Source organism: Haliaeetus leucocephalus, unplaced genomic scaffold (assembly GCF_000737465.1).
Source record: "Haliaeetus leucocephalus isolate CR32 unplaced genomic scaffold, Haliaeetus_leucocephalus-4.0 Scaffold284, whole genome shotgun sequence".
Classification (NCBI taxonomy): Eukaryota; Metazoa; Chordata; class Aves; order Accipitriformes; family Accipitridae; genus Haliaeetus; species Haliaeetus leucocephalus.
This window is the reverse complement of record NW_010972720.1, coordinates 2,629,408-2,655,853: the sequence shown is the minus strand read 5'-3', so window position 1 is coordinate 2,655,853 and position 26,446 is coordinate 2,629,408. Positions and strand designations below refer to the sequence as shown.

At 35.5% G+C, this 26,446-nt stretch overlaps 1 protein-coding gene across 2 annotated transcripts in view; it reads left to right on the top strand.

Moving 5' to 3' along the window:
• Positions 1–2,912: 2,912 nt before the first annotated feature.
• GLRA3 (glycine receptor, alpha 3) overlaps positions 2,913–26,446 on the top strand; it is a 70,980-nt gene continuing 47,446 nt past the window's right edge. Inside the window, exons 1-2 of one of the 2 annotated variants that reach the window (XM_010569969.1) lie at positions 2,913–3,039; positions 9,508–9,575. In XM_010569969.1, coding sequence (XP_010568271.1) covers positions 2,955–3,039; positions 9,508–9,575 — 153 coding nt within the window. In that variant the 5' untranslated portion in view covers positions 2,913–2,954. The remainder of the gene's footprint in view (positions 3,040–9,507; positions 9,576–26,446) is intronic. The other variant, XM_010569968.1, reaches the window with a different exon arrangement.

Genomic DNA, 26,446 nt, shown 5'->3' with positions numbered 1-26,446 from the left:
ATGCAGAATTAATTTTTATGTTAATCTGCAAACAGAAAACCTGTACTTTGCCAGGTAGGCCTTCCTAAAATCCACTACCTTACTCAGGTTTTACTATATTACCAAGTCTTGCTCCTTTTTAACTAGAAGAATATTCCACAAGTCAGCTCAGATAGATGAAAGTATTATTTGTCCAATAGTATTCTTGAAATACATGTTTTCTATTTAAGGTAATTTGAAAGGACAGAATTCTGCAGTGCTCAACCAGATTTTACTCAGTAACACACCAAGCTGAGAAAAAGGGAAAACATTCTTTGAAGAAATATTTAGTTACAGATTACAGCTGATTTCTACAATAAAACTGGCTTATACAAAATTTATTAATTATGCTGAATTTATTGTTTTCAGAAGCAGGCAATAAAATTATTTAAGATATTCTGAGAGTTTTAACTGACTAATGAAAGCAAGTATTAATGATGCTGTCATACAAAAAGGTAAATGCCACTTTGAGAAAATCCATAGTCACAGCAATTACTATTTTTCCTATTCAGCATTAGTTGCCTTAATTTCAAGGTACTCTATTCCATGGCAGCCTTTAAAAGTAACAACTACAAGTACAACAAAGAAAGATTTAGAAAAAGTTCAGTGAAGTGAATAAAGGACAAACAAACAAATTCTCCATTCAGAGAAAGTGATCAGAGAAAGATTAAGCTCACAATGAGCTTTTCTATATTTGTGTTCTGGAGAATTTATTTACGTCCAGAATAAAAATATAGGAGATAAATATCCTGTTGTGTCGGAATTCTATATACCCTGTGGAATAGAAATATAACTTTCTTATACAAGAGTATAAGAAAGAAATCTAAGTGTTTTATATATATATATATATGCATATACACAGTAACTTGATTGTCCTGCCTTACAAATAGATAAAATCCAGCAAAGTGTACTTGGACTCCCATATTTTATTTGCTTTATAACCACATAAGATGTTTTACAGAAATATAAATGACTACAAGTTGCAATAATGCGATGAATCAGATACATTCAGAATGATTGATAATGAAAATTATGCCAATAGGATAATTTGAAATTGAACTAGAAAAAGGATATGTTAAGTACTTACTTTCTCAGAAAGGGAAATACATTCTCCAGCTATGGGAAAAAATAAAGAACTAGGTTAGCTACTGAAGGAGACTAAAGAAACATTTTTACTGAAAGATAATACTGAAAGAGATACCAAAGTATTCAGAACAATTTAGAAATGTCCAACAATTCAGAAATTTATGAGCAATCTAGAAATATGTAAATCAACTTACATATAGAATAAACACGAGATAAGCAAATAAGCAGAAGGATTAATTTTTAACTCTCTGATTTCAGATAATACTACAATTAGAAGACTTAATTGCCAGTTTTAATTCAAAGATGAGCAAACCACAGCATTCTAGAGGTTTCTATGTTCATATTCTGTGCATGCCCAAATTTGGAACACTGAAGACTTAATATGAAATAGTCTTTTATTTAAGTTATTAAATCCAAATTTCAAATTTGAAGACAGATTTTTTAGTAGACCTTCTAAATGGAAGTTGCCATAAAACTGTAACTTTTCATGTCCTGGTTAACACAGTCTTGGGAGGAAAAAAAATGACATTGCCAATTTGCACTTAATATGGCATCTGCATACACACGTACCTGTATGGAATTTTTCTATTTTGGAAGTCCATCCATTGCTAACAAGCAAAGTTCAGCATCGTTTTTTTATGAGTTAGAAAATTCCGAAGGGTTTTACATTATTGCCTGTGTTTACTTCTAAACAAAGGCATATTTAAGCACTTCTAAAAGAGTGGATTGGCATTAATAGGAGACAATGAAGTGGGTAAGTAAAAGAGATTCACATCCTTTTGCAATAGATTTTTGACTCGAAGTCAGCACAAACAGGAAAAAGGTCTTTATCATTTTTGAGACTCCCAAAAGCCATGAAAGGTTTTAGTTGCACTGTGTATCACAATGTTACTCACAATTTTATTTATGTATGTATTTACTGACTGTATTGTTTTTTCAATCTGTTGGCCAGCACTCAAGTAAGCATTCCACAACAGTAAAGACCTTTTCTTTGGGTGCGCATGGCTGATCGCAGTGCCAATACTCTTCTCTCTTCACATGTGCAGAGCACACTTTAGAGTGTCAGTGGGAGTTCTGCATGCGCATGGAGAGGAGGCTATTGGAGATGACACTTACCATGTGGCCCTGAGATGAAAATTTTGCCCAAAAATAGTTCCTTCAGTAAGTGGTTGGGTTTTTTCCACTGCAGCAGTCACTTTTGTTTTAACAGAAAATGAACCTCTAAGAAAATGTTAAAGAATACCAGTTGCAAAGAGACTGATATATTGTGTTAAGTTTAAATATCAACATAAAACATTGGTTGGACAAAAATCAGTGGTAGTAGTACTATTCTATGAAAGACCCTTACTACTTTTTTTTTCTGATCTAGGCTTCTATTACAGCACACCCAGTTAAACAGACCAATCTTGGAATAGACTCCAAATTATGACATTGCACATGCACAGCTATTTGTGTGATGATATTATTTAAGTCTGTGATAATGCATTGATTACTGTTGACTGAAACTGTTATTAATCTTCAAAAGTCCTGAGGAAGAGGGAACAGCAACCTATAACTATGCAGCTTAGCAAAAAAAAATTTGCATATAAAATGACAGATATAAAAAGAACTTGGCGTTTCCATTTCTTTGCTACTATTATTTTTGAAGGGTAAACTAGCTTGAAAGGCAATCTTAGCTTTCCTATTTTCCTGTTCATACAAGAATGAACTAAGTGATTTACTGTGTAAAATTAAAGTTTCCCTAACAAAATCGCTAACAAAATGTTTTGTTTTGGTTTTTTGTTTGTTTGTTTTTCCTTGCTGTTAGCTTGGTAGCCACAAAGGAAACAGACAGTGCAAGATCTCGTAGCATGCCAATGTCGCCATCTGATTTCCTGGATAAGCTAATGGGTAGGATGTCAGGCTACGATGCAAGGATCAGACCAAATTTCAAAGGTAATTTCAAACCTAAACCTTCAGGTTTTCAGTATTTCAGTATTTCTTCTCACATAAATGCACTTTCTGGAATAAATGTGAAAATGAAGAAGTACACTCACTAAAAAAAAAAAGTGCCTTCTTTTGCCTTTCTTTGCTATGACAGTTCATTTCACATCTGCCCAACATTTCTTTTAGAAATTTAGCTTATCACTAGATTTGAATTGTCTAATATGGTTTCGGGGTTTTTTTTTCCCCTTTCCTGAAATGCTTATTAATGAATTCAAATTCCCACCTTGGACTACCATAGCCTGAAGCACTCCAGAAAGCAAGTTCTGTGAAAGAGAGGCCAAATCCTCATACCTGCTTGATCCTAACTAAAATGAAGAGTATGTTAATAATATAACCATCAGAGTCAAACTCAAGAGAGCTTATCTTAGTTACCAAATCTATCACTAAAATAGATTCCTCACTCCTGTGCCCCAGTTGTACTTTGAAATGGCAAAAGGGACTATCTTTCCTCTTGTTCCTTTCCCTGTTCTCGGTTCTCCACTGAAACTGCAGGTTCTCAATACCTGGAATTTTCTTGTGGTGTGTGCCTTTCATGCACTTATCACAAACGAGATTCAAACAAGACAAAAGAGATTCAAAGAAGATTGAAAGTCCAAAGTTTGCAAATGCAATGGTTACATCTTCTGAGGGTCTTAGTGCAAACCAGACTCAGGCATGCTGAAGTAGAGTAATTAATGAAGGGTTATACCAACTATATTATTATACAAATACACAAATTATTATACAGACAAATACCACCCATTCTAACTTTTGCAGTCTGGGAAGTTTATGTAAATTTGACTATACTTTTTTTAGAATGCAGAAAGTACCAATAATATACTGGAATTATATTTAACTCTATTTCTGAATCTTTAAATCAAGTTATCAGTCTTTAAATTCTCCAGAATATAATTTTTTTTTGAAGAGTAAACCTACTGTGATTAAAAATGATATTATTCTTAATTTGCCTTAGCTGTCTTCTCCTATGCCTATCTTCCTGAGTCCAAGAGATTCTCTTAGCTCTAACATTTCACTATAAGGCAGGTTTTACTCCATTTTTACTACAAAAATTTTCCTTCAGGAAGACAGGCCTTCCTCCTCTAAGTCATCTGTCACTGCCTTTCTACCTTAGTTTTTATGCAGCACTGAATTCTATAATTTTTTGACATTTCCAAGTCCCAGGAACTTAAGTGGTTATGCCTCTAAAGCCATTGCTATTTGCTTGTTTTGCCAGAATTTGCCCAGACTGATTCATAAGGACCAAGTAGTTCATCAAATTACTTCCTCATCAGTAAGCCATAAAAAGTTGGTGCTGTATATATAAACTTATTACCAAGGATTTACTGCAGCTGGAAATGCTTTGCTTTTAATAAGTTAGCGGTGCTGATATTTCTCAGGAAATGATAAACATGCACTGGAAATTCAAACTCATCCCTAAAAGATTTACAACAGTGATCAATATCCCTAATGACCATACAGAGTAAGTCCCTTGGCCTTTCCTTGCCAGAACTACTTTGAAGAATGTTCCAGTGCCTGGCTTCCTGGAGCATTAATGTATGAATCAATATTTGCAAAGTAATGCAAAGCACTGTATTTCTAAAATTACTTTCTTATATGGGTGGTAGCTCTTAAATTATTTTTGCTCCTTATTGAAGTTACCTTGACTTGTTGCCACAGTATACTCTTTAGCATGCAAACTGCAGGTTCAACCTAAGGTAAAGCTGTGCTGAGCAAAAGAAGACCTCAGGCAAAATCTAAGCACTGCAGTTTTTCTTCTTTCTTCTTTGAGTCTCCTGAAGTCCTACAAAGAAGCATTTAAAAATGAGGAGTTTATAGCTTAGCAGTTGATTTGGGGATTGGATTTTGGCGTTTGTCATGGACACCATGCAATCAGAGTCTTCTAATGGGGCTACAGTGAAGAACAGGCAGATGGTTTAGAGATTAGCGAATTCAATACAGTACTTCTTGAAAGTATAATTCAAAAGACTTAGAGCCTTGTTTTGTAACTGTTGAAATTTAGAGAGACAAAACCTAATTTGACATTGTTCTTTTTCAAAAAGTGCACATTCTAATTCTTCTAGACAGCTATGCAGTTTGAACAAATCTGCCCAGAATGATTCAGATCTATCACTAAGAATAAGTATCTCCTTAAGTGACTTTGCCACTTTCTGGTTAGTTTTATTAGTCCTAGAACAAGTGCTGGGGCTTAATGCCTTTTTTGAGTTTTTAATCTGGCAACAGTTTTAAAGAAACAGAATGAGTACTAATAAGAGAACTCAGGCATTTTAAATAATTTGTTCTTCCAATAAAATTCCTATGTAGACAAGATTTTTAACTACCAATTTTAGTTATAATTAATCTTGGTCAATAACATATAATTATATATTTTGTCTCAGTGCTCTGCTTTTGGATAGGGAATTCTGCATATCTCTTCTTCTTCAACAGAAATAATAGAGAAGACTGTTGGTATTTATTTAGCTATGGAATAAAATAGAAAATTAAGAACTCTTGTAAAATCTTTGTTCCAGTTGCAAAATACTTTTATTTCTGGTACATCAAACCTATAGCAAGGTCCTTCTCTTACTCAGCTGTTCGACAGACTATATCTGTTCCTGCAAATATAGGAAATACTTCACTGTCTTTCAAATTTGGACACAATTATGGAACCCATGTGTAAAAATTGTCATGGCCTCAGGGTGCCCAGAATTAACCAGATACAGAAGAGATGTTATATTTTTAAATCTGTACAGCCCAGGTTGCACCACTGATAACAATCTATTAAGGTGGAAATTTTGGGATTCACATAGGAAAGTGTGAAGTGTTCCTTGCCCTGGTATTGCCAAACACTATTCAGCAATCATCAGTTTAGGGATTTCTTAAGCTAGGACTTAACTGAAAAAGTAAATTTAGATAAGTATGTTCTTCTGATCACTTCTGGAAGCTGTTTATACTTTTGGCCTTTCCAGTATTTTATGGCAATAAAATCTTTGTGGTTTGGAATAGTGAAAAGTACCATTTTTTGTTTGCTTTGAATTTGGTGACTATTTTACAGATTTTATTACCATGTGACATACTGAGAAATGGAAGAAAAGGATTACTTCCTTTTGATCTTTACAGATTGTATACTTATATATCGCTCCCTACTGTATACCTTTTCCAATGTGAAGAGTCCTGCTCTACTTAAGGTGGTGTTGTGTGGCAGCATTTCATAGAATTTGTGATCCTTCTTTGACTACTTGAAGTCTCTTTTCTCCCTAATATATCTTTTTGAGGCAGACAGAGGAGAAATTTTGAACTATTCAGGATGGAAGTTCATGATCTACTTGCATGGTAGTCCATTTTTTTTTAATGTATTCTTTGCATTCTCCTATCTTTATTGATTACAGAGCATGCTTCCAGACAACCATCCCTAATTAATCTAGCCTCTCTTTCCTGCATGGAAGTCATTAATTTGGAGCCCCTCGGTAGGAGTGCATAGTGAAGATTATTTGGCATTTGACTGACGCTGAATTTCATCAAACATTTTATTGCTCAATAGCTCAGTATTTTGTGATTTTTGTGCACCTCCTTGCAGTCAACTTTATATACAACTACACTAAATAATCTTATAATAGAAGCAAAATTGTATTGCTATATCTTCTTTTCTAGGTCATTAATATTGAACTACTAAGATTCAGTTCAGATCCATGAAGGAACTCGCCAGCAATCACCTTGCACTTTGAAAAATGGCTATTGATTCCTAACATTAAATAACTTCAAAGCAAAAGGCCTAAAAGAGAACTGTCTCTCACTTCATCAAGACTAATATCCTTAAAAAGCCTTTGGCAAAAGATTATGTTGAAAAGTTTTTGAAACTCCAAATAAACTATTTTAATTAATTTAATTATATATTACAATTAAAATTAATATTTATTTAAGTTAATTAGATTGCCTTTGTCTACATGCTCATCAGCTCTTTCAGAGAGCTTCAGTAGATCTGAGAGATGTTATTTCAGCAAAAATAATATTAATCCATATCTGTTAATCCTAACAGTCTTCATCATTTCTACCAGTTTAGCTGGTACAGAGGTAAGGTTTACAGGGATAAAGTTCATTGTCAATGTCATCCATCATCATACCTGAAGTCTGGTTTTCTTTTTTAATTCAAGTTATACTTGCTGGACATGGCACACATTTCCACTGACAACAAAATGGACACAGGTGATATCTGACTCACAGTGATTCGTATTTCCACAATTTTGCAAAGATTTTTATAATGTCTGGCTTGATATCACCTCAGCCTGTCAGTTTGTTCCTGTTCACTTAGTCTGAAATGTCTTCTACAGTCCTCATACAAATCCTCCATCAGAATGGCTCCAGTATTTGACACAGCTAGCAATTGGGACAAATGCTGCTACAAAGACTTCATTTAGTTTTTCTGCTCTGACCTTCTTCACTTTCATGGATACTTTTATATCTTAATCATCTTCTCTTTACTTCACCTTCCAGATCTTGGCAGGATTCTGTTTTTAACATCTTGCAGATAGTTAGCATTGTTAGCTTTTCTGTCTCTAGTGTTTCAGCTCTATACTTTTCCTCCCTGTCTTTAACTGATGTTCAACTTGTCCAAGTTCCTGTGTTTGAATATGACTTCCAGTTTTAACATCTTCATTTATGCTTCTTCTTGACCATGTTTTGGGAAGTTCATTTTTACTCTCAGCACAGTATCTTTAAGTAATCTGTAAACCATCTGCAAGCTGCTTTTAGCTTCTCCTTTTATGCTTTTTTTAACTAGCCATTAACTATATTTTTGTAATGCTGCTTTTGAAATTAAGCATCAGCATTGTAGTGATTTAGGGCTTTTTCTTTATAAAAGCAACTGTGTTTGTTGATATAGCAAACTTACATTTTAAATCATAGTAATACTTTAAACAAGATAGTATCATACCAAATTTGAAATGATGACAAGTAGTACAACATGAAAGTGTTTGAAAGGAAAGCTACCTTGCAAACAAATTATCTAACATAGCCAGGAAGTAAAAATTTCTCCCTGACAGTTTCTAGTGACTCTGCCTTTGCTTGTCTCCCTTGCTTTTTCTTTTTCCCTTGATCCTTTTGAGGAGTTTTCAGAGTCAAGCTTTTACTGAATTCTAAGAAGTACTGGATATGCTCCACAGCTCTAAATAATTAACCAAGCATCAAAGCGAAAATAATGTAAAAGTGACTGCAGAGTGTTACCTCCTTACCTGAGAATTCTGCTCCATAGACGTAGTCTAGTGTATTACAATGACTGAAGTACACGTAGTGAGGTTTTGTTCCAGTTGCTATACAGTACTTCAAAACAATTATTGTCTTTAGGAAAGAAAGCTGGATCTTCCAAGTTGTGTCCTTTTGGCAGAATTTTTAATGGACGTTCTGATTCTTCGAGTATTTAATATCAATTTCATTGGTCACATTAGATTTTGCTAGTTGCAAACCACCAGCAGCAGCAGAGCAGCTTCTTAGTTCAGCGACCCTAAAGAAGAAATATTACATAAGGGTTTGTAAGGCCAGTTCTCAAATTCCAGATACAGATCTTTCATTATTAGTGACTGCTTACATCTGCAAAAAGAAACCAGGTTCTCCAATGCTGAACTGGGTTATTGATATAAGAATATTAAGGTGCAGGAGGGTGACAAAAAACCCTTGTGATGGAAAAACCTTGTTTCTGCTGTACACAGACTGAAGTTGATAAGAAATAATGGAGAAATTAGCATGCTCTACCATAACGCCATTTTTACAGAGACTTTCAGAGAAATAATTTAAAACCTTTTCCATGAAGAGACAATTCATTGTTCAGTTATCATAATGACTACTCTGCCACTACTGGTACTTCACAAATGCAAGATAAGACAGAACAACAGTTGACTGAAGACCCATGGTAACAGAAAGTTCAGTTTAAATAGATTCCTAACCATTTTGTGGATTTAAGAGAAATGAGAATGGAATCTAAGTCATTCTTTCTTATCCATATTTGTTCCTTTAAGCAGTAGAGATAAGAGCAGCAATAATGTATTTCTGTTACCAGTGATGACAGATAACATTAAAGTAGCATCTGCCTTGAGTGAAAAAGGTCACTTTTCCCCCTAATTTTTGTGAGAAGTGACATACATTGCTCACTGAAACACACATAAATATACTTTCTACTATATATTTCAAATGGGATGTTGATTTTTTTGCATACAATCATCTGTGCAAGTTTATAATGAACTTTCTCCCTTTTTTTTTTATTGCTAGAACTGGCCAGTCAAGCAGTAATTATTAGAAACAATTCAATTTAATTGTGCATTAAATAAGTTGTGAATGTAGCATTATTTCCTCCTAAGTCAATAAACATTGTTTCATAATGGTTTATATTTTACAGTCAGCCAATAAGCAATGATTCTGGAACAGGGACTGGTGTCTTTTTTTCTTTTGCAGGCCCTCCAGTTAATGTCACATGCAACATATTTATAAACAGCTTTGGATCCATTGCAGAGACAACCATGGTAAGATATTTTACCTCAAGCAGTGTTTAAAGTTCAAGTTAAATATGTTCAATGAGCCCAAAAGCTAGCTAGGGCTTCTCTTCACCTGGAACTAAATGAAGAAGGAAACCCGCTTCTGAGAATAGAAAGTGAGAACATTTAATTTGGCAATTGATTTTTCTAACAGAAAATTCATCATTATACCATCAGACACACATGTAAAAGTAAAGCCAAAGGTTGTCTTTTTTATTTCTCCATAAGTTTTATTTGACAGTTGTAATGAACTGATTCTTTTCAATTAGATAGGTATTAGTTTCTACGGTGTTCCACCTTTCTAACCTCAAAAATGTCAATTCATGAAGTTGCTTTGTTAATAATATTTTATAATTTCATTATATACAGTGCATATGGGGATGTAGACTTTGTGTTAAAAGTCCTTCTTCCATAGACCTATTGCACAGAGATAATAGAATAAAACGGTGAGCTTGTATATAAAATTTCATTATGAATACTAAGAGTGCGATAAATATAAGTGTATTGCACTCTTTTTGTACATACACTTATAATTTGTCTATTAAAGAAAGGCAAAAGATAGAGTACAAAAAGACTGGAGATTTTAAAAAAATAAGAAGAGAGATCAAAGTCTAAAGACAGTAAAACTAGATATTGAACCATAAATCCATAAAAATAACTTGGATAATCTTGTTTAACAAGTGAAACATATATGCTAACAACTTGGAGCACAGATTTACTCATTAAAATTTGGTGAGAGAGAAGATATAGGCATTCTTTCTCCATACAAGTGCCTCACATATTTTTAAGAAAGGCAAATAAACACCTTTGAAAACAGCTTCATAGTAATTTGGGGACAGAGAGGGTTAGAATACAGAAGGATGAAGGAAGAACTGTGGGAGTTTGTGAAATCCAAATATAGTAAATACTCTGAAATCCCAACTATTTCAGGGGTCAGGATACGTACTTGGAATGAGAGAACACAGACTAAAAATAATTGGTATAGCAAAAAAAAAAAAAAAAGAAGAAGATAAAGGAATAATACTAAGCAAAAGCCATCCTTCTGAATTACCGGTAAGAGCAAGAATGAGACCTTTGAATGTAGCCAAGGACCTGTAGTTAGGAAATCAATAACATAAATTCATAAGGTCAAATAATTATGCCCCCTACCTTCAAAGAGGTATTCACAGCTGCCTCATCTTTACGCACCTTGGAACATAGTGGTAGAAAATTTCAGGTAGAAAATTACTTTAAATTGTCTTTGGGTGCATTGCCAGATTGCAAATCCCAAACAGATTTACATGGCATCCAAGGAGATTTATTCAGGTTCAATCAGAGGATTAAGCAATGCCCACATGATTAGACTAGTCCTCCACAGCTACTTTTTAATGGCTGTATGGGTTAATCTGGTGCAAAGCAGGAGGCAGACCAAAGGGTCAGTAAAGTGCAAAGATCCAGCAATTAGATCACTGTATAAAGGATATTTGGAAAACTGATGTTACTACCACTTAAAAAAATTGTCCTGAATTTGGGAACAGGATGCCTGAGTTCACATCTCAAGTGCGTTTTCTCTCCAAAAAATGAGAATTATAAATGTTTCCTTTCAGTACAACTTAGTAAGTTAGTAAAATACTTCTATCTTATAATGAAATTACATTCTGTCTGCGTTGCCTTGAAAGCCAACTAAAAGAGCAGAGACAGACTACAGCCTGATCTGTAACAAATAGTTCCAGGTAGTATGTTATAGAAAATACCAAACCTAGTCAGAACCATGGGGGTTTTCATTCTACTGATTATATGCATTCTAAAACAGGACAGTTAAGCACAACCTTGACCTTAGGACAAATGCTGCCTTCATGATGCTGGTATTCTGTTTATAATGTATTCACTGATACCGTTCAAACCTGACTTTTGCTTATGGTCAGACCAGCAGCTGTTGACCTCTGAGAGACTCAAATCTTCCTTTGCAGAAGAACAGATGCTTTTGTGTAGATAGGACTTTCAATTGCGTATTTTATTAGCTTTACTTCTCCCCAACACTGAAGAGGAACATTTTCTGAAAAACATGAAAATTTTTCTGTCTTAAAATGGCAATCAAAACCATCTTCTATTATTTTACAAACTGAATTTCTGCACTGTTGAACAGAAGTCACTTCACTGCAGTTCAGTACCAATTGTCACTATTTTACCAATTTTGTTTACTATAGTTCTTAACATTCAGGTACCTATGTCTTAATATTTATTCTAAATCTTTACACGTAGAAAGACTTACTAGAACGATGTACTAAACTTAAAAAGGACTTCTATATTCTTCATAAATACTTCTTTCCAAACTGTAAACAAAAGAGCTTAAGTAAGCAACAAGTGCAAAATAAAACCTGGCCACCAAGCGGTACCTTGAAGTCTCGCTGGTATTTAAAACTACCAGGTGAATAATGGGATACGCATATGATCTATTAGCTTTAGAGAAGTCCGAGTACACCAAGCCACGTCCTTCCCTGCCGTTGTAAGTGCCGTCGGCCCTGTCCGTCTCTCTCTTTCTCCCCGTCTCTCTGGTTCGCTAGTTCTCTCACCGATGACCGAAATCTTTGAGCTCCCTCTGCTGCCTCGGTTATGTATAACACACTAAATACAGAAAAACAATGGGTTAAAAAAGACCCAGGATCGGCTGCAAAATGGCCCGGTGCCAACTTTACCGAACTTCACAGTTCTCAGTAAGGAAGAGGATTTTATCAGTGTGCAATGGGAACGTACAGTGTGCCGAGTGGGCAGCAGGAATCTGCTCTCCGGCTAGCGGATTCTCTTAAACTCACCCACATCTGCTCTAAATTCAGGAGAGACAGCCAAACCAAAATAAATTAGCTTAATCTGGTTTCCAGCTTGTTAACTGTGTCAACTTGTTTTTTACATTTCTTTCAACTTATTTAGAGTATGGGTTCCAGTTATTTCATATTCCCTTTCTTCGTCTCAAAAGACAAATCAGATGGTTCGTAGTGGGGAGAAGGCATGCCACCTCTTGCTAGGAAGCTGTGATGCTAGTTGAACCTAGGCAATTTTAAGTGATCACGTCAGGAACTTAATTTATGTCATGTATGCTCTGAGGAGGCAGAAAAAAAGTAAATCGCATAATTTAAAACTCCCTTAAACCAACTTTCATCATCGGCACCACTTAAGGTCCAGCCTTGCCAATCTTTCTATGTTATTGAGCCGAATGGTAGTACCTGATCTGTATATGTCTTGATGATATTCACAAAGTGAGGATTTCATACTCATCCTCTAGCCAAGTAAAACTCTTACCGTTTCGCACATATAAAGGAAAACCTAGGTCCAGTCTTATATTTTTTACCTGTTGCTACTATTTTTTTTTTCACACAAGGATTTAGAAATCTTAAAGCATAGGAGATTAAACAAATGTGGAAGTCCAGAATAAAATTAATGTTTTACTATATTAAATTAACATAACATATGAACATAAATTAACATCTGAAGTTTTTTATTTAAGATAAAGAGCAACATACGTAAGCACACTTAACCTTAAAAATCTGACAAATCAATCGGATTACTTGGACATATAAAGTTAAATGTATATTGGCAATATGGGAACCATATCCTACTGGAAACCAAATCATTTGCTTATTGGTGCACTGGAACTTAGATTTCAGGTCTTATCACAACATCCTCAAAAATTCCTTGGGGGGGGGAGGGTTTGTAGCTGAAGCTGTGCTCAGCTTGTATTTGCACTGTATCTCCTAATGCTAACAGATTTCCTGATTGTCAGGAGCAGTGTCCTATATATTGTTGGCAGTTACCAACAAAAAGAAACGGAGACATTATTCAGTCTCACAGGGTGAGAATAACATCAGTGCCAACATTTTCAGCTACAAATGTTCATAGACAAAATACTGAATAGATGAAGCAAAGGCTACAGAATAGTTAGGCTATAGGGCCGATAGTAGGCCATACCAAAAAGCCTCCTTTTATTCTGGTAAATATGACTGACCAACTTCCTCAAGGTTTTCTGAGTTTTAAAGGTCAGGAACAACACTTTGATCTTAATGCAGATTTACAGCAATATCTACTAAGTATGTATGGATATGCTTAGCATAATGCATGTGCTAAAAGTGCATTGAAAGGGACGCTTACTGAGAGACCTAATGGCAAATGACAACGCTGCAGACAATTAACATATTAAAAAGCATATGTCTGTTATTTGTTCCTGCCACATTTTTGCTGATGGGTATTTCTTCACTCAGTGAAAATAACTGTGTTATCCTGAATGTTGTTAGGAAGCAGGCAATAGATCTTTCTGTACTCCCAGCATTAATGAGATTATTTTACATTTACAAATAAAATGTGCTTTTAACCTACATTAACCCATTTTTAAGCAATCATAATTACTCTCCTTTCACAAGTCACAGGTCTTTAATTTCATTTGCTTCATCTTTCTTCAAGTGAGCATTTCTGTTTATGTTCTGTTCTACCTATTCTAGGTTGTCTTTAAGTAGAGTGCTTGAAAGGAGTGTTCACTTCTATATATTGCAAAGCTTAACACTGAATAGTTTCACCAAATATTTTTCCTAAATGAACCATTTAGTTGATTGTTTCAAATACAAGGAAATATATGCCTTTGGTGAAAATATGCTGAAAAATTCTGTGTAATGGATATACCAATATGTTAACACTGAAGTGACGGGCAGAAATATCTACGTTGCACAATTTTTATCTCAGATGAGTGAACATGCAATAAACGCCACTCTACAGTTTCAAAATTAAAAAAAAAAAAAATCCATTTTTCCCTATTTGACAATTAACACCCTTATATCAAAGCACAGAGAAGTCAGCAAGTTGTTCTTGTATGAGTTTGGAAGGTGGATTATTTAACATCTTTTATTTTATCATAAACTTGTCTCTGCCACCCTGAGCCTGGGTCACGGAGTCAGGAGTAGACAGAGGTGTTTCAAATTCTAGCAGGTCTGCAGCTGTTCAGTTTGTTACATGACCAGATTAATCCATGCAAATCCCCCTGCTGAACCTGCATTCTAAGCAGACAGCATCATATCACCCTCCCCAGATACAGCATCTATTTTTCATATTGTATGGAAATTCTATAGGATGCAAAGTGTGCTTGAAAAAGCACATTGTGATGCATACAGCATATGAATTAGCAAACAAATAGCGTCATTTGTTTTCAAATTTAAAAAAAAAAAAAGACCTGTATCAGTTGGTTTTATAAGCAGCAACAGAAAACCTTGTTTTGTGCAGTTCTGCTCTGAAACTTTTAGTCCAAGATAACTTTTTAGAAGGGAATCTTGGAATTCAGATACTGCCTGATAGAAGATATCAGGTAAAATGCTGGCTGGTGTTACAACAGCGCAACAGCATGATGAAGCAGGGAGGGACAAGGAAATATTAGACAAAGGTAGCACAGCCAAGTCCCATCCATCTCACTGAGTTATTGGTATGGCATGGCACCAACTGCTTGCAACCACTGATCAAGGGTGCATATTGCATATCGCTAATGGGTGTTGAGAAGAGGTGTTTTCAGGTGCCTATTAAGAATGAGAGCAATTGGAGTTGTGCACAAAAACATGAGGGTCAAGTATCTGATTTGCTGATAAACTGTAATAGATGTTGCAGCAGATGGATAGGTCGGGTGATGCTACGCATAGAAAAGGCTAGTACAGATGGTACTGCGCATGATGGTTATCAGGTACCAAGAGCTGAATTTCCAAATCTGGGGAAATCTGGTTCCCTGCTAACACTGAAAACCATCCTTATGCAACAAGTTGGAAACAAGGAGAAATAATCTCACTGTGTTTATCTCCTGGCTACTGGGAAGCTTACGAAGATGATTGTACCGTTCTATACCTTTTCCTAACCTTCTCTTTCTCTGTTATGAGAATAGTCCTGTATTCTTTCCTGGCATACATACTGGTGCTTTTTCTCAGGAAATATCTCCAGCCTTTTGGGGGCTGCTTTTATGACTCTGAAAAAGTAAAGCAAATGTCAATTTTTCCTTTTTGATTCCTTTGATGATTTATAAATGATTCAGAAAAAAAAACAGTGTTTGGATTGGATCATCACAGAATTAAATTCCAGGAATCTGGGCTGCAAATGGGCTTTGCACTGAATAAAATAGTTTTGACTGTAATGTTTGGTTTAGGTTTGGACTAGTGAAAATGGCTGATTAAATTAATTTTTAAAAATCACCAGAAGCTTTGCTTTTGCTGGAGTTGATGACCTTTCCAGAAGCTGGTGGCAGGCTTCTTTCCCCAGCCCCTCAAGCCAGTGGTTTTTAAACTGTTTTCAGAAGCAACCCTCCAGTGAGTTATTAGGGAGCAGTAGCGTTTGTTCCTTGGTTAACAGAGTGTGATTATGTTATTTGAAAAAAAGACTCAATTATAGGGATGGTTTACACATATTTCATATAATTGAAAACCAGTATATTCAACATGGTTATACAGAAAAACAGAAATATGAACTATGAATAGACTCATGTCAGTAAAAAATGAACAAGTCTTGTCTTGTTTTATTAAACATTAGGTTAATCTTTCTTGTCACTGTAAAACAGCAACAAACCAACTCAAGACCAAGTCTCAGGTTTATTTTAGATAACATCCTGCGGCCAAAGTCTGCTGAAAGCTCTAGAGATACAGTGCAATCTTACCTAATAACAGAGTGCATTTGTCTGAGAAAATACTGGAAAAGCAGCAAGGTCTTGTTTTCAGGTCTCAAAACCTGCCATTTCTAGATATCCTTTCAATGAATTATGAAGAATTGAAGCTTCCTTTATAAAAGGAAATTATTTCATGCAGTCAACATCTCCAAATTGACTGTGAAGTTACAGTCTAGAATAAGCGATATTGTAATGATGAAAATCTGCTTGAAAAAGTTTTGGACATTTTTGATAGCTTTAGGTGAAAGCACTGTCATAGAGGATCCGACGCAGTTGTTAGTGTGCATTTGCAGTATTAATGGAAATTTAAAAGTGATGCAAGAACTGAAACAAGTCATAGGTCTGAAAATATAATAACAAGTATCTAGAGTAAAGCAGATGTTCAAACTGACAGTTTTCACTGACAGCAGCCGTGTGATGGGCTAAAACAGAATAAAGGTGTGGTCCTTCTGCAAAAACAGATGCCTTTAAAGCAGAATCTAGAAACATAATATACCAGAAGGTTTCCACAATGAAATACTAGAATTCCCATTTCAGTTGTTCTGATTTGTAAACTGGATTCATTTTTGTGGTTGTGATCCATAATTTATTTCAAGATTTTTTGGAAGAAGATGAATTGGAATAAGTTTTATTTTTATCCCAGTAAGTCTTGGTGGCTGAGTCACAGCCAAATTCTGTAACGTTTTCTGGAACTTGAAGCTGAAATTCAATGGGATCTTTATGCAAGATGGAGAATAAATATCTAAGTCAGAAATAAAGACTGCTGGTTCCATTTAACTTTCCCTAGTGATATAAACAGATCATCTGGATCTTAATACCCATCTATAAGGGCAACTTACAACTAATTTCAGACCTGTGTGGTGCTGTCAAGGTTTCCAGACATAACTTTTATTACTTATTGCCAACAGACAAGAGGTAATCTCTCAAGTTTCCCAACATGCAAGAACAGTGTTTCTAGACTATGGCGCTTGCAGGAGACGGGCACTCTGAGCTCATGTAGAAAAGTTGCAGGTGGACACTGGCAACGGGTTTTCTCATTTCAGAGCAGACTGCTCTTTGCTGATCCTGTTTTTGTGGTGCCTGAAGATGCAGTTCCATACCTACAACTAAAATTAATTGAAGAGAACTGCATCCAGATTTTTTAAAAAGCAAACATTGGTAGTCTTTTCTTCCTAAATTTTAGTGGGCTTTTGTCATTCAATTTAACAAACAACTAAGACATGATGCTTAAACACTTTGGTACTCTTTGCCAATATATAAATCTACAGACAATGCTGAAAGCTGAGTGGCTGTATCCACTCGTTCAAGCTGGGCATCCACAAGCTGGGATCTTCAGCTACCTCCAGACTCATACAGTATCTTCTGCTTTGACTTCCTAGTCCTGGGAGACATGTCAACTCAGGTATACAACTATCTATACCAACTTCAGGTATACCCAATTCTGTAAACGTTTTAGAACATGTCAGTCAGAGATTGTTTCATAGGTCTAGGAAACAGGCACCAGTGTGCTGGGTGATGTTTTCTTAAATTCTTACTTACATTAAGGGAAATTAGCTTTAAATGTTTTTTACCTCATTTGAAGAAGACTGAACCCAGGCCTGCAGTTGCCTTAGTACTCTAAGCCTAGGAGTAATTGTTCTGTTTTATCTAAAATAGATAAATATTTACCAGGACAGGTGTTATAATCAGCTCTTCCAGACATACTATAGGAAAGAATTTTCTCATTCTCTCTGGTCCATTTTAACAAATATTCTTAAAGACTTTACAAAACACTTTGTACAATACAGAAAGCTGAACAGCTCAATTTAAAGGCACCAAATTTTACATTTCCCCATAGTCACATATTGCAATTAATACGAACAAAAGACACGACAGGACCTCCTATATCATCAGTGCAAGCCCTTGCTACTGCAGACAATTTTGCTTTATAATCATATTCATCACTTGTTCTAATGCTATCCAAAACCCAAATGGTTTCTTTACATGCCATCCCTTACAAAAGGTTCTTCCAGAATCTTTATGTCCTCATTCCAAAGGAGACTTAACCTTTAGCCAAATTTTTATGTCTTGTGCTTACCTATATCCATCCGATCTTGTTCTAGAAAAGCTGGAGAAAAGTTCACACCTTTTATTACCTCTTACCTATGCTTGCTTACATTGATTCTTCTTTCTCTGACTGCTGTTTTTCACTTAAAGGAAAAGCCATGTATCCACTCATTGGTGCTGCATACAGCACTGCACTATGAAAGCCTATGGCATTACTCCAATCCCCTCCAGCATTATCTTACTTACTTTTACATTTTTATATTAGTCTTTTCAATCTGTTTGAATAGTAGCTATCAGGTTAGCTGTTGCTAAAAGTCTGTATCCTGCTACAGCAATTACAGCATTACTTAGAAAAACCTGTGAAGATAACTAATTTGCAAGCTGCAATCTACTCAGTCACTATTGTAGAAAATCCAAGGAGCTCTGAAATTAAGATTGTGGCATCACTACATAGCTCTGTTCTCATTGTGTGAGGTATGCTGTTATAAAGTTTCATATTTTGTTGCAATCACACAAGAAGATTAATTCCATCGAGGTTATGATTATGTAACACGCATGATGCTTCTTTAATTTATAAGGACACAGATATCAATGTAAAGACATTGTAAAAAAACCAAAAAATTCAAAAGACTAGGCCAAAAGAAATACCTTTTCAAATATCTTTAGTGTAGCTGCCTGATGATGTGTATTTAAGCAATGGAAACTAATCTCATCATGATATATGGGGATTTTGTCCTTAACTCCCATTAACGCTAATAGGAGTTAAGTCCATAAATCCCCATCTATCACTGTAAGAATATAACCTTTCTCCCTCATTTTTGCATAAACCTGCAATTTACTAATACTTCATTTACAGAAACAAAAGCTACAGTGAATTTCAGAATAACTGTTAAATGAACCCGAGTTAAGAAAATGAAGGATTTTCAGATTGTCACCTTTGTTCTTAATTTCTCTCTAGTCTAGTAATGTGCTGGAAAAGTTCTCCAGTACAAACACTTTACATGAAGCATTAACCTTGAAATTCTTTCCTTGAATATGTTTGAGTTATTTTGGCATCATTTAAAAATTCAGTTCTGCTCTCATGTCTTCATTCTGTTCTGAATACTTGGTACTTCATGCACTCTGGGTTTGCATTTTTAATTACAATAGCCAAAGTAATCACTCAGCGTAAAAGAGCTGTGCACTCAGATTTTTTGTATATCATACCCATACTGCAAAGACATATCCTAAATCATATCCAAAAAAGTTGAAACCATTTTATAATACTTTAAAATTAAACAGTAAAATTATATCATTTATCAAAAGAGCTTGTAAGAATCTGTTTTCTCCATAGCCTTTTTCCTTTTCCAAAGAGAATACACAGCATGCTATTAAATATAGTCATTAACAGCTGGTAGAACAAGAAATATTATGAGGCTGTGATTCAGGCTTTGATTTTCTTTAAAAGCCAACACGATCACAGCAGGGTGCGGGCTGATATGCATTTTTTACTGACATGCCCCTCCTTGTGTCATTACTGGCATTATAACGATGGTGCCAGATCCCTCTTCCCCCATCCCCCACCCTGCCCAAACCCTTCTAGAGTTTAATACCAATTTACACAATAGTAAGATTCAGCATCTCTGAGACAGTTTGGTTTCTTCAACAGCACAAAATAATCCTGATGACTTCAGAATCTGCCTCACTTACATAGTTCTCAGCAGGCCCAGTCACCTCCTACAGCACAGAGGTCAGGTTCGCTACCTTCACTCACTCCCAAGGCACTTTCCTTTGTCCCTTCAGCTCGTTACCCATCTTTCCCAGGAAACGCTACCCTGCCATCTAGATTCACCAGACAGGTGTCTCCAGACAGGGATCTACAGATTGTTATCTTCCTCCTTATCTCCAGTTTACAGGTAATCCCAGCTCACAGGCTTCTCTGCTCTTCTGCCACTAGAGCTCCAGCGTGCAGAGGCTTTTACTTTCTCAACAGCTTCATCCAGGGCTTTTGACACAGTGAAGCCAACAAAAATCAGCTCCTGCTAGCTGCAGCCTTCTCCACAGTTCGGAAAGGTCCCAACGTGCAAGCCTCTACAAAACGTTAGCAAACCTTAGGAGCAAATTTAATCCCCTACCTTTCCTTCCTCCTCAAAGCATTTCTTGTCAGAGACTGTGAGCCAGTGTGAACAGATATTGATCAAACACTTTATCAAAATCATGAAGATATTGAAGGTGAATTAAAAACAAATATATTGAATACACGTAACTGAGAAAAAGTATGTATTCACTATTTCTTCTTTACCTGTTTCTACTGATAAAATAATAACCTTCAAAAGCACCTCTGGGGATTCTGAATTTATTCCCTTGCTTTAAAAAATAAGCAGTCTTTACATTGCTTGATCTTTCAGTCACTAGTTTTCTTTTTCAGTTAATAGATTTACAAAATGTAAATGTATAGGAGCATATGAAAGCTAATTTATTGGCATAACAGGATTAAAGAAGATTTCTAGTCTGCGTTCCATCCACAAACACCGTGTGCTTCAATATGTGGGATTTCTCACAATCTTCTTTTTAGTTGCTCTATCTTCCTTAGATTTAAATCGAATGAGGGTTTAGCTGCTTGATTCCTAGTAGGATTGAAGGGATAGAACACTGAAAATTTGATGTTTCTAGTCAGTCTTTATTAGTTCCCGGGTCTGCAATATATTTTTTCTTATTTTTGTGAAAATTATAAAACTGGCTACTCTACAGTTTCAGAAAACTGAATATATAAAAAACATAATTTGCATGCCTTGATATAAGGTATACTATATATAATAAGTAATACATATATATAACAACACTTTTCATAGTATATGTTTATACTTTACACTGGTTAAGTCTTTAACTAATTTTGGGTAATTTTACTGCAATTTTTAAATATTTATACTAGACCTTACTGTGTAGCAAGACTGTTGCCCAGCTTAGCAAAATGTAGGAAAAAAGTTTCAGATTTGTGCCCGTGACTGCTGTTCAGGTGTGACTGTAGGATTACAAACCATGATATTTGAGATCTATCAAAATAAGGTTAGGATTGGCTTTTCAATGAGTAACCTCTACTTCCACTCCCTTCACCATGGACCTAGTGGAAGCCCATGAACTTGACATTTCTTCTTCCTCCCTTGCTACTCATCTAGACCCACATGCACTGGTTCATGAAAGGAGCAGGTTAGGAAATGGATACTGAATGGAGTTTGTGCCTGTTTAAGTTTTATTTAGTTGCCTAAGTGCATTTAGTGTTTTTAGGGTTGGCCTTAATAATCCCTAAGAGTCCCTGGGTTATGTAGGCTGGTAGACATATCATAGGACTGCAGGAGATGTGCATCTTTTTGAACCAGCAGCCAAAAGGCAGAATATCTTAGGGCTTTTCAAATGCCACTAGACGTCTTTGTGTAGACAAAGAAATTGTTCCCTTTCTCTGCAGTACTGGTACAGTTCAAATCCACATTAACTTTTATGTGTTGCCATGGCATCACTGTAGAACCTCTAAAACAACATGATTTTCCTGACAGACTTCTTGGTGTATTTCATGCCTATGAATAAATTTAAATACGACTCACATCTAATCAAGTTTGTTTAAAGTTAGAGATATATCCCTTCCCACAGCCCATTTTAGCAGGTGTTTAAGCTTCTGGAGTTAGCAGGCCCTGTTTCTGGACTTGAGGTAGTTCAGCTTTACCTTTTATTTTACCCTATTTCCCCTATTCTAGACAATGACATATTTACCTACCAACATAAGCAAGGCTGTAGGCAAAGTTAGTATAGAATTCCCAAATTCCTATTTGATCTAATTGGGTTATATTTCCCTGAGGAGATGAAACAAAGGATGATTTCAAATACATGTTTTCAATAAAGATTTCTACTATTAGACCCTTTAGTCACTTATTGAAACTAGTCATATTCTAAGCGCTAAAATATAAAATGTATTGATAACAACATGGAATATATAGCACCAACATTTCATCTGAACAAATGAATAATCTCAGAAAAACTCAACTTCTCACTTAGCAAGAAATACCTTCTGCTGTTAGAGCAAAAGCATCTTCAGGGACACATCATTTGTCTGCAGAAAAAAAAAAAAACAGAATCTTTTGTTAACTGAGAAGATGGCAAAGATCAAAGAAGACAGAGGCTTAGTGCATGATGTTTGTTCATGTAATTGTCATGTCCATTTTCATCTAATCCCTTATACTACTGCTTGAAAGTGCAAGCATTTTAAAAGCCCCTGAGCTAAAGCTTAACTAAGCAATTACATTGAACAAGTTGCAAACTGTGATTTTAGTGTAATGAGTTAGGAGTTGGGAACACACAACTTCAATTAAGAATGGAAGTAGCATATTCAATCTTCAATTAATAAATATTCTAGGACATGCAGTAAGAGCTGTGACAAATGTTATTATACAGTATGTCTGTACTGTGTTTAATTTTTTTTTGAGAGTAAACATCCTTGCTATTATAACTAGCTTTGACTTTTGATATGACAATTATTTGTGAGCACAGAAACAGAAATCCAGCCATTGCTACTGATAATAAACCAGAAAAAACACCCAACACTAAAATTAACTAAATGTGTCCATTTTGCAATGTTTCCATCCTAAAACCTATGGAAAATAAGTAGATTTTTGTAGCACACTGTTGAATTCAACAGATTTTGAATGTTTTGTAATAAAGACAAGGGAGTCAGAAGCTAAAAATCAAGGAGTCCTCACAGAAACTGCTGACTATATTCTTCTTTGTTTAGCTATGGATTGAATGACAAAGCCTGATAGCTCTCTATTAATAAGCATCCTGTAAGTGACCCCATAATTTCAGTAAGGGAAAGACTGAACCAGAGTAGTGACAGGACAGTTCTCAGCCTCCAAACCATTAGCAGTGATGGTAAATGAGATATTACTCAAGTCAGAAGAAAAGAAAGCAAGCAACATTCATCTGTCCTGGGCAGAAAGTTAACAGAGGCCATGCCACTTCAGAATCCAAGGTTATGAAGGCAGGTGACACACCTAGGAAGAGCACCTGCTGAACAAGTAGTGTTTACACTTATTTGCTGAACTCTGAATTTTTATTTTGTAAGGGAATCTGAGATGTCTGATATTACAGGTAGCAATTCTGAAGTCCTAGTTCTTTGCCAAGTAAATTTTAGTTCTATTGACTACAATATGCATATTGCTGGGCAGCTATTGGAGTGAAACTCTGCAAAGGAATTAGGCAAAATTTAAATAAAACTTTAACAAAACTATTCAGAGGACACCCACCTGGATACCCAGTAGTTGTGAAGCATAAGTAAAACAAACAAAACCAAAAAAAACAACCAAACAATAAAACAGAAAGATTAAAAATAATAATGAACACCTTAAAATCTGCTTTTATACATCCATGGACAAAGAAAGAGAGAGCTCTTCATCCAAAATCCATCAACAATCTTTTCTGAATAACTCAAATAATTTCCTAAAGCTTCCTGAGATCAGAGGCAAGTTAGCCTTCACCCAAATCCCCAAACCATCTGGCCTGCCCTACTTAATGGAGGGGGTAAGAGCACTCACCATTTTCAAACTAGTCTAGGATTAGAGCTTTTATCCAGGAACTGAACAGGCCTTACTGCTCATCCTCAGCCTGCAAGTGCTCAAATCTAGAGAACCTAATCACCAACAAAGTGCTTAGCCAACTAACTTGAGGCAGGACTAGACAGGAAAAGTTTCCATGTCTTCGTGTACGGAATTGCATACTTGCCCTTATACAGCAAAATTACAAGAATCACAGGATTAGAAAGAAAAATTGCAAGAGGAAGGCTTTCTCCTAAGGCCCATCGATGATGACATTCCTTTCTGAGGGAGGAATCCTGTGGTTCTGGAAAATTCACAAAGTTGGTCCTTACTGAGGGAGTTGTGCAGTACTGCAGTTGCTCCCAGCCTCTCTATGGGTTCTGTAATTCCAGAGTGAGAACAATAAGGTCATCCTTAGTTTTACCCACTGCCAAAATCAGTTCTGGAAAGAGAGCTTCAACCTACGGAATTATCCAGGGACAGATCATCAGGAAGGATCCTGTGAGTCAGGCAAACTCTTTATCATAATCAACAGCATATCTACATTGCTTCTTAAAATGAATGCCCTACAGCTATTCAGTACAGAAAAGCATGTTCTTAGGGATGTTTGGCATTAGTCAAATCTTGTTACTCTGACACAGATTTGACGTGTCAATTAAAGTTAAGTACTCAGTGATCAATTTAAATCACATTTAATTTCTCTTTAGCTGCTATGGTAAATCTCTGACAGATTAATGAGTTACAGTTAATGGTGGAGCACGGAGTCTGTTGCAGTTTGTTTTCATTCATTAATTGAACTGCCACACAGCATAGATATATGCACTATCCTTGCTGAAGTTCAGACCTGTAATAATGCAAAGATGTAATAAAAAATAGAGTCCCCTTATTTGCAATAATAAATCATGCCAGTGAAAAGATCACTAATGTTTATTAGCATGATAAGCAAAAGTATGAGCCATTTCAGTCCAGCCTAAATTTATTGATAATTAAAGATGTTCTTGTTCTTAGATTTAAAATATTTTCTCCCTCTAGTATTTACTCTTCCACATGTTTACAGATGGCAATCAAGTCATCAATCAAGTCATAATGCAAGTCCTTTGTATTACTGGTTTAAAGAAATCAAATTTTCTTGTCTACTCTCAAAGAACTGGCTATCCTGTCCAGTCCTATATCATCCTTTTCTGCACCTACTTCTATATATTCTTTTTCTGAACATGCATGACTACAGATGAGGCCTCTCCATAAATAATCTCAGTAATCATGGAATTCCAACTATTAAGCATGAGGAAATATGGGGGAATCCTTCAGATTACATAAACTACATTTACATTTCTCAAATATCAGTGTGAATTTCAAGGGTGTCCTCCTACTTTGATTTTGCAATGTCATTGGTAACCTGCATGGAAGATGACTTACCAATTTGAGGGGCTTACTTAACTTTAAATACTTGAGTTTCTATACTAGGGAAATCTCATCAAAGGCATATTGAAGTCATTAGCTGAATAGCTTTTGTGCAGTCTGAAATTTTCAGATATGTAAAGGAAAACTAAGGATACTCCATCAATTTACCCAAAGTAATTAGGGTACCTAAAGACCAGCCATAGTGCTTAGTGCCAGTGAACAAATTAAAAATGGAAAATGTTATTACCACAAAAAACTAATCTGCCACAGGGCATCCTGTCTAATAGTAATCAAGGCAGCAATAAAAAGCATGTCAAGTTGCATGTTTTTCAGAGACTGAGATAGCAACTTTAGGAAATCTCACTAGTAAAAATTAAAACTAGTAAATTCTCACTAGTAAAAATTAATGTGTTCTGTAACATAGTAGCTTTTCAAGTACAGCAGTGAGAACGAGAAAGCAAACCTGAGAAAGAAGGCAACTATGACAACCTGTATCCATCAAGTCCCCACATGGTACTACCTTTGTATTGGTATAACAAACGCCAGAATCATTCCCCACTTTTTGTGAAATTTTCTCCAATGGTTTTCTAAAGTAAAAAAAAAAAAATTAATTCTAGCTATGGTAAACCAGGAAAGCTTATGTTCCAAGGGGAGAATTCATCTTAGAAACCGCAAAATAAAAAAGTTAGTATTATGTTTTTACTTCTGTTTCATAGCAGTAACAAGTTTAGTACTATACTGGATTGTGCAGCAATCATCTGGTAGAGAAAATAATCATTTTCTGCTTAGTTTTCCACTTTATCTTCCAGGCATGGATTTAGTTTTAAGTCTAACTTTTTTTTGCCACAGTATTACATCAAAATTAAAATATTAAAGGTAAATTTGCAAAAGGCTTTTAATTAGCTTGTTAGAAGTATCCTAATTAACTAATTACATCAAGATTAAGAAGTCAAAGTATATTGAAGATAAAATGCATAAAGCAACCCTAATATTTTGTAAACAAAGGCCAAATATGTTTTTCATTTACCCAAGAAACAAAATGGAAAATGAAGTAACATATGCTCAACAACATTCCTTTTATGTTGGTGTATCAAGGATGTTGTGCTGCAACATGAAACTACTAATACTATTTTACTAGCAACTGAACACCTGATAACTCAGCACCAGATAATTATTGGGGGGGGGGGGGGGGAAAAAAA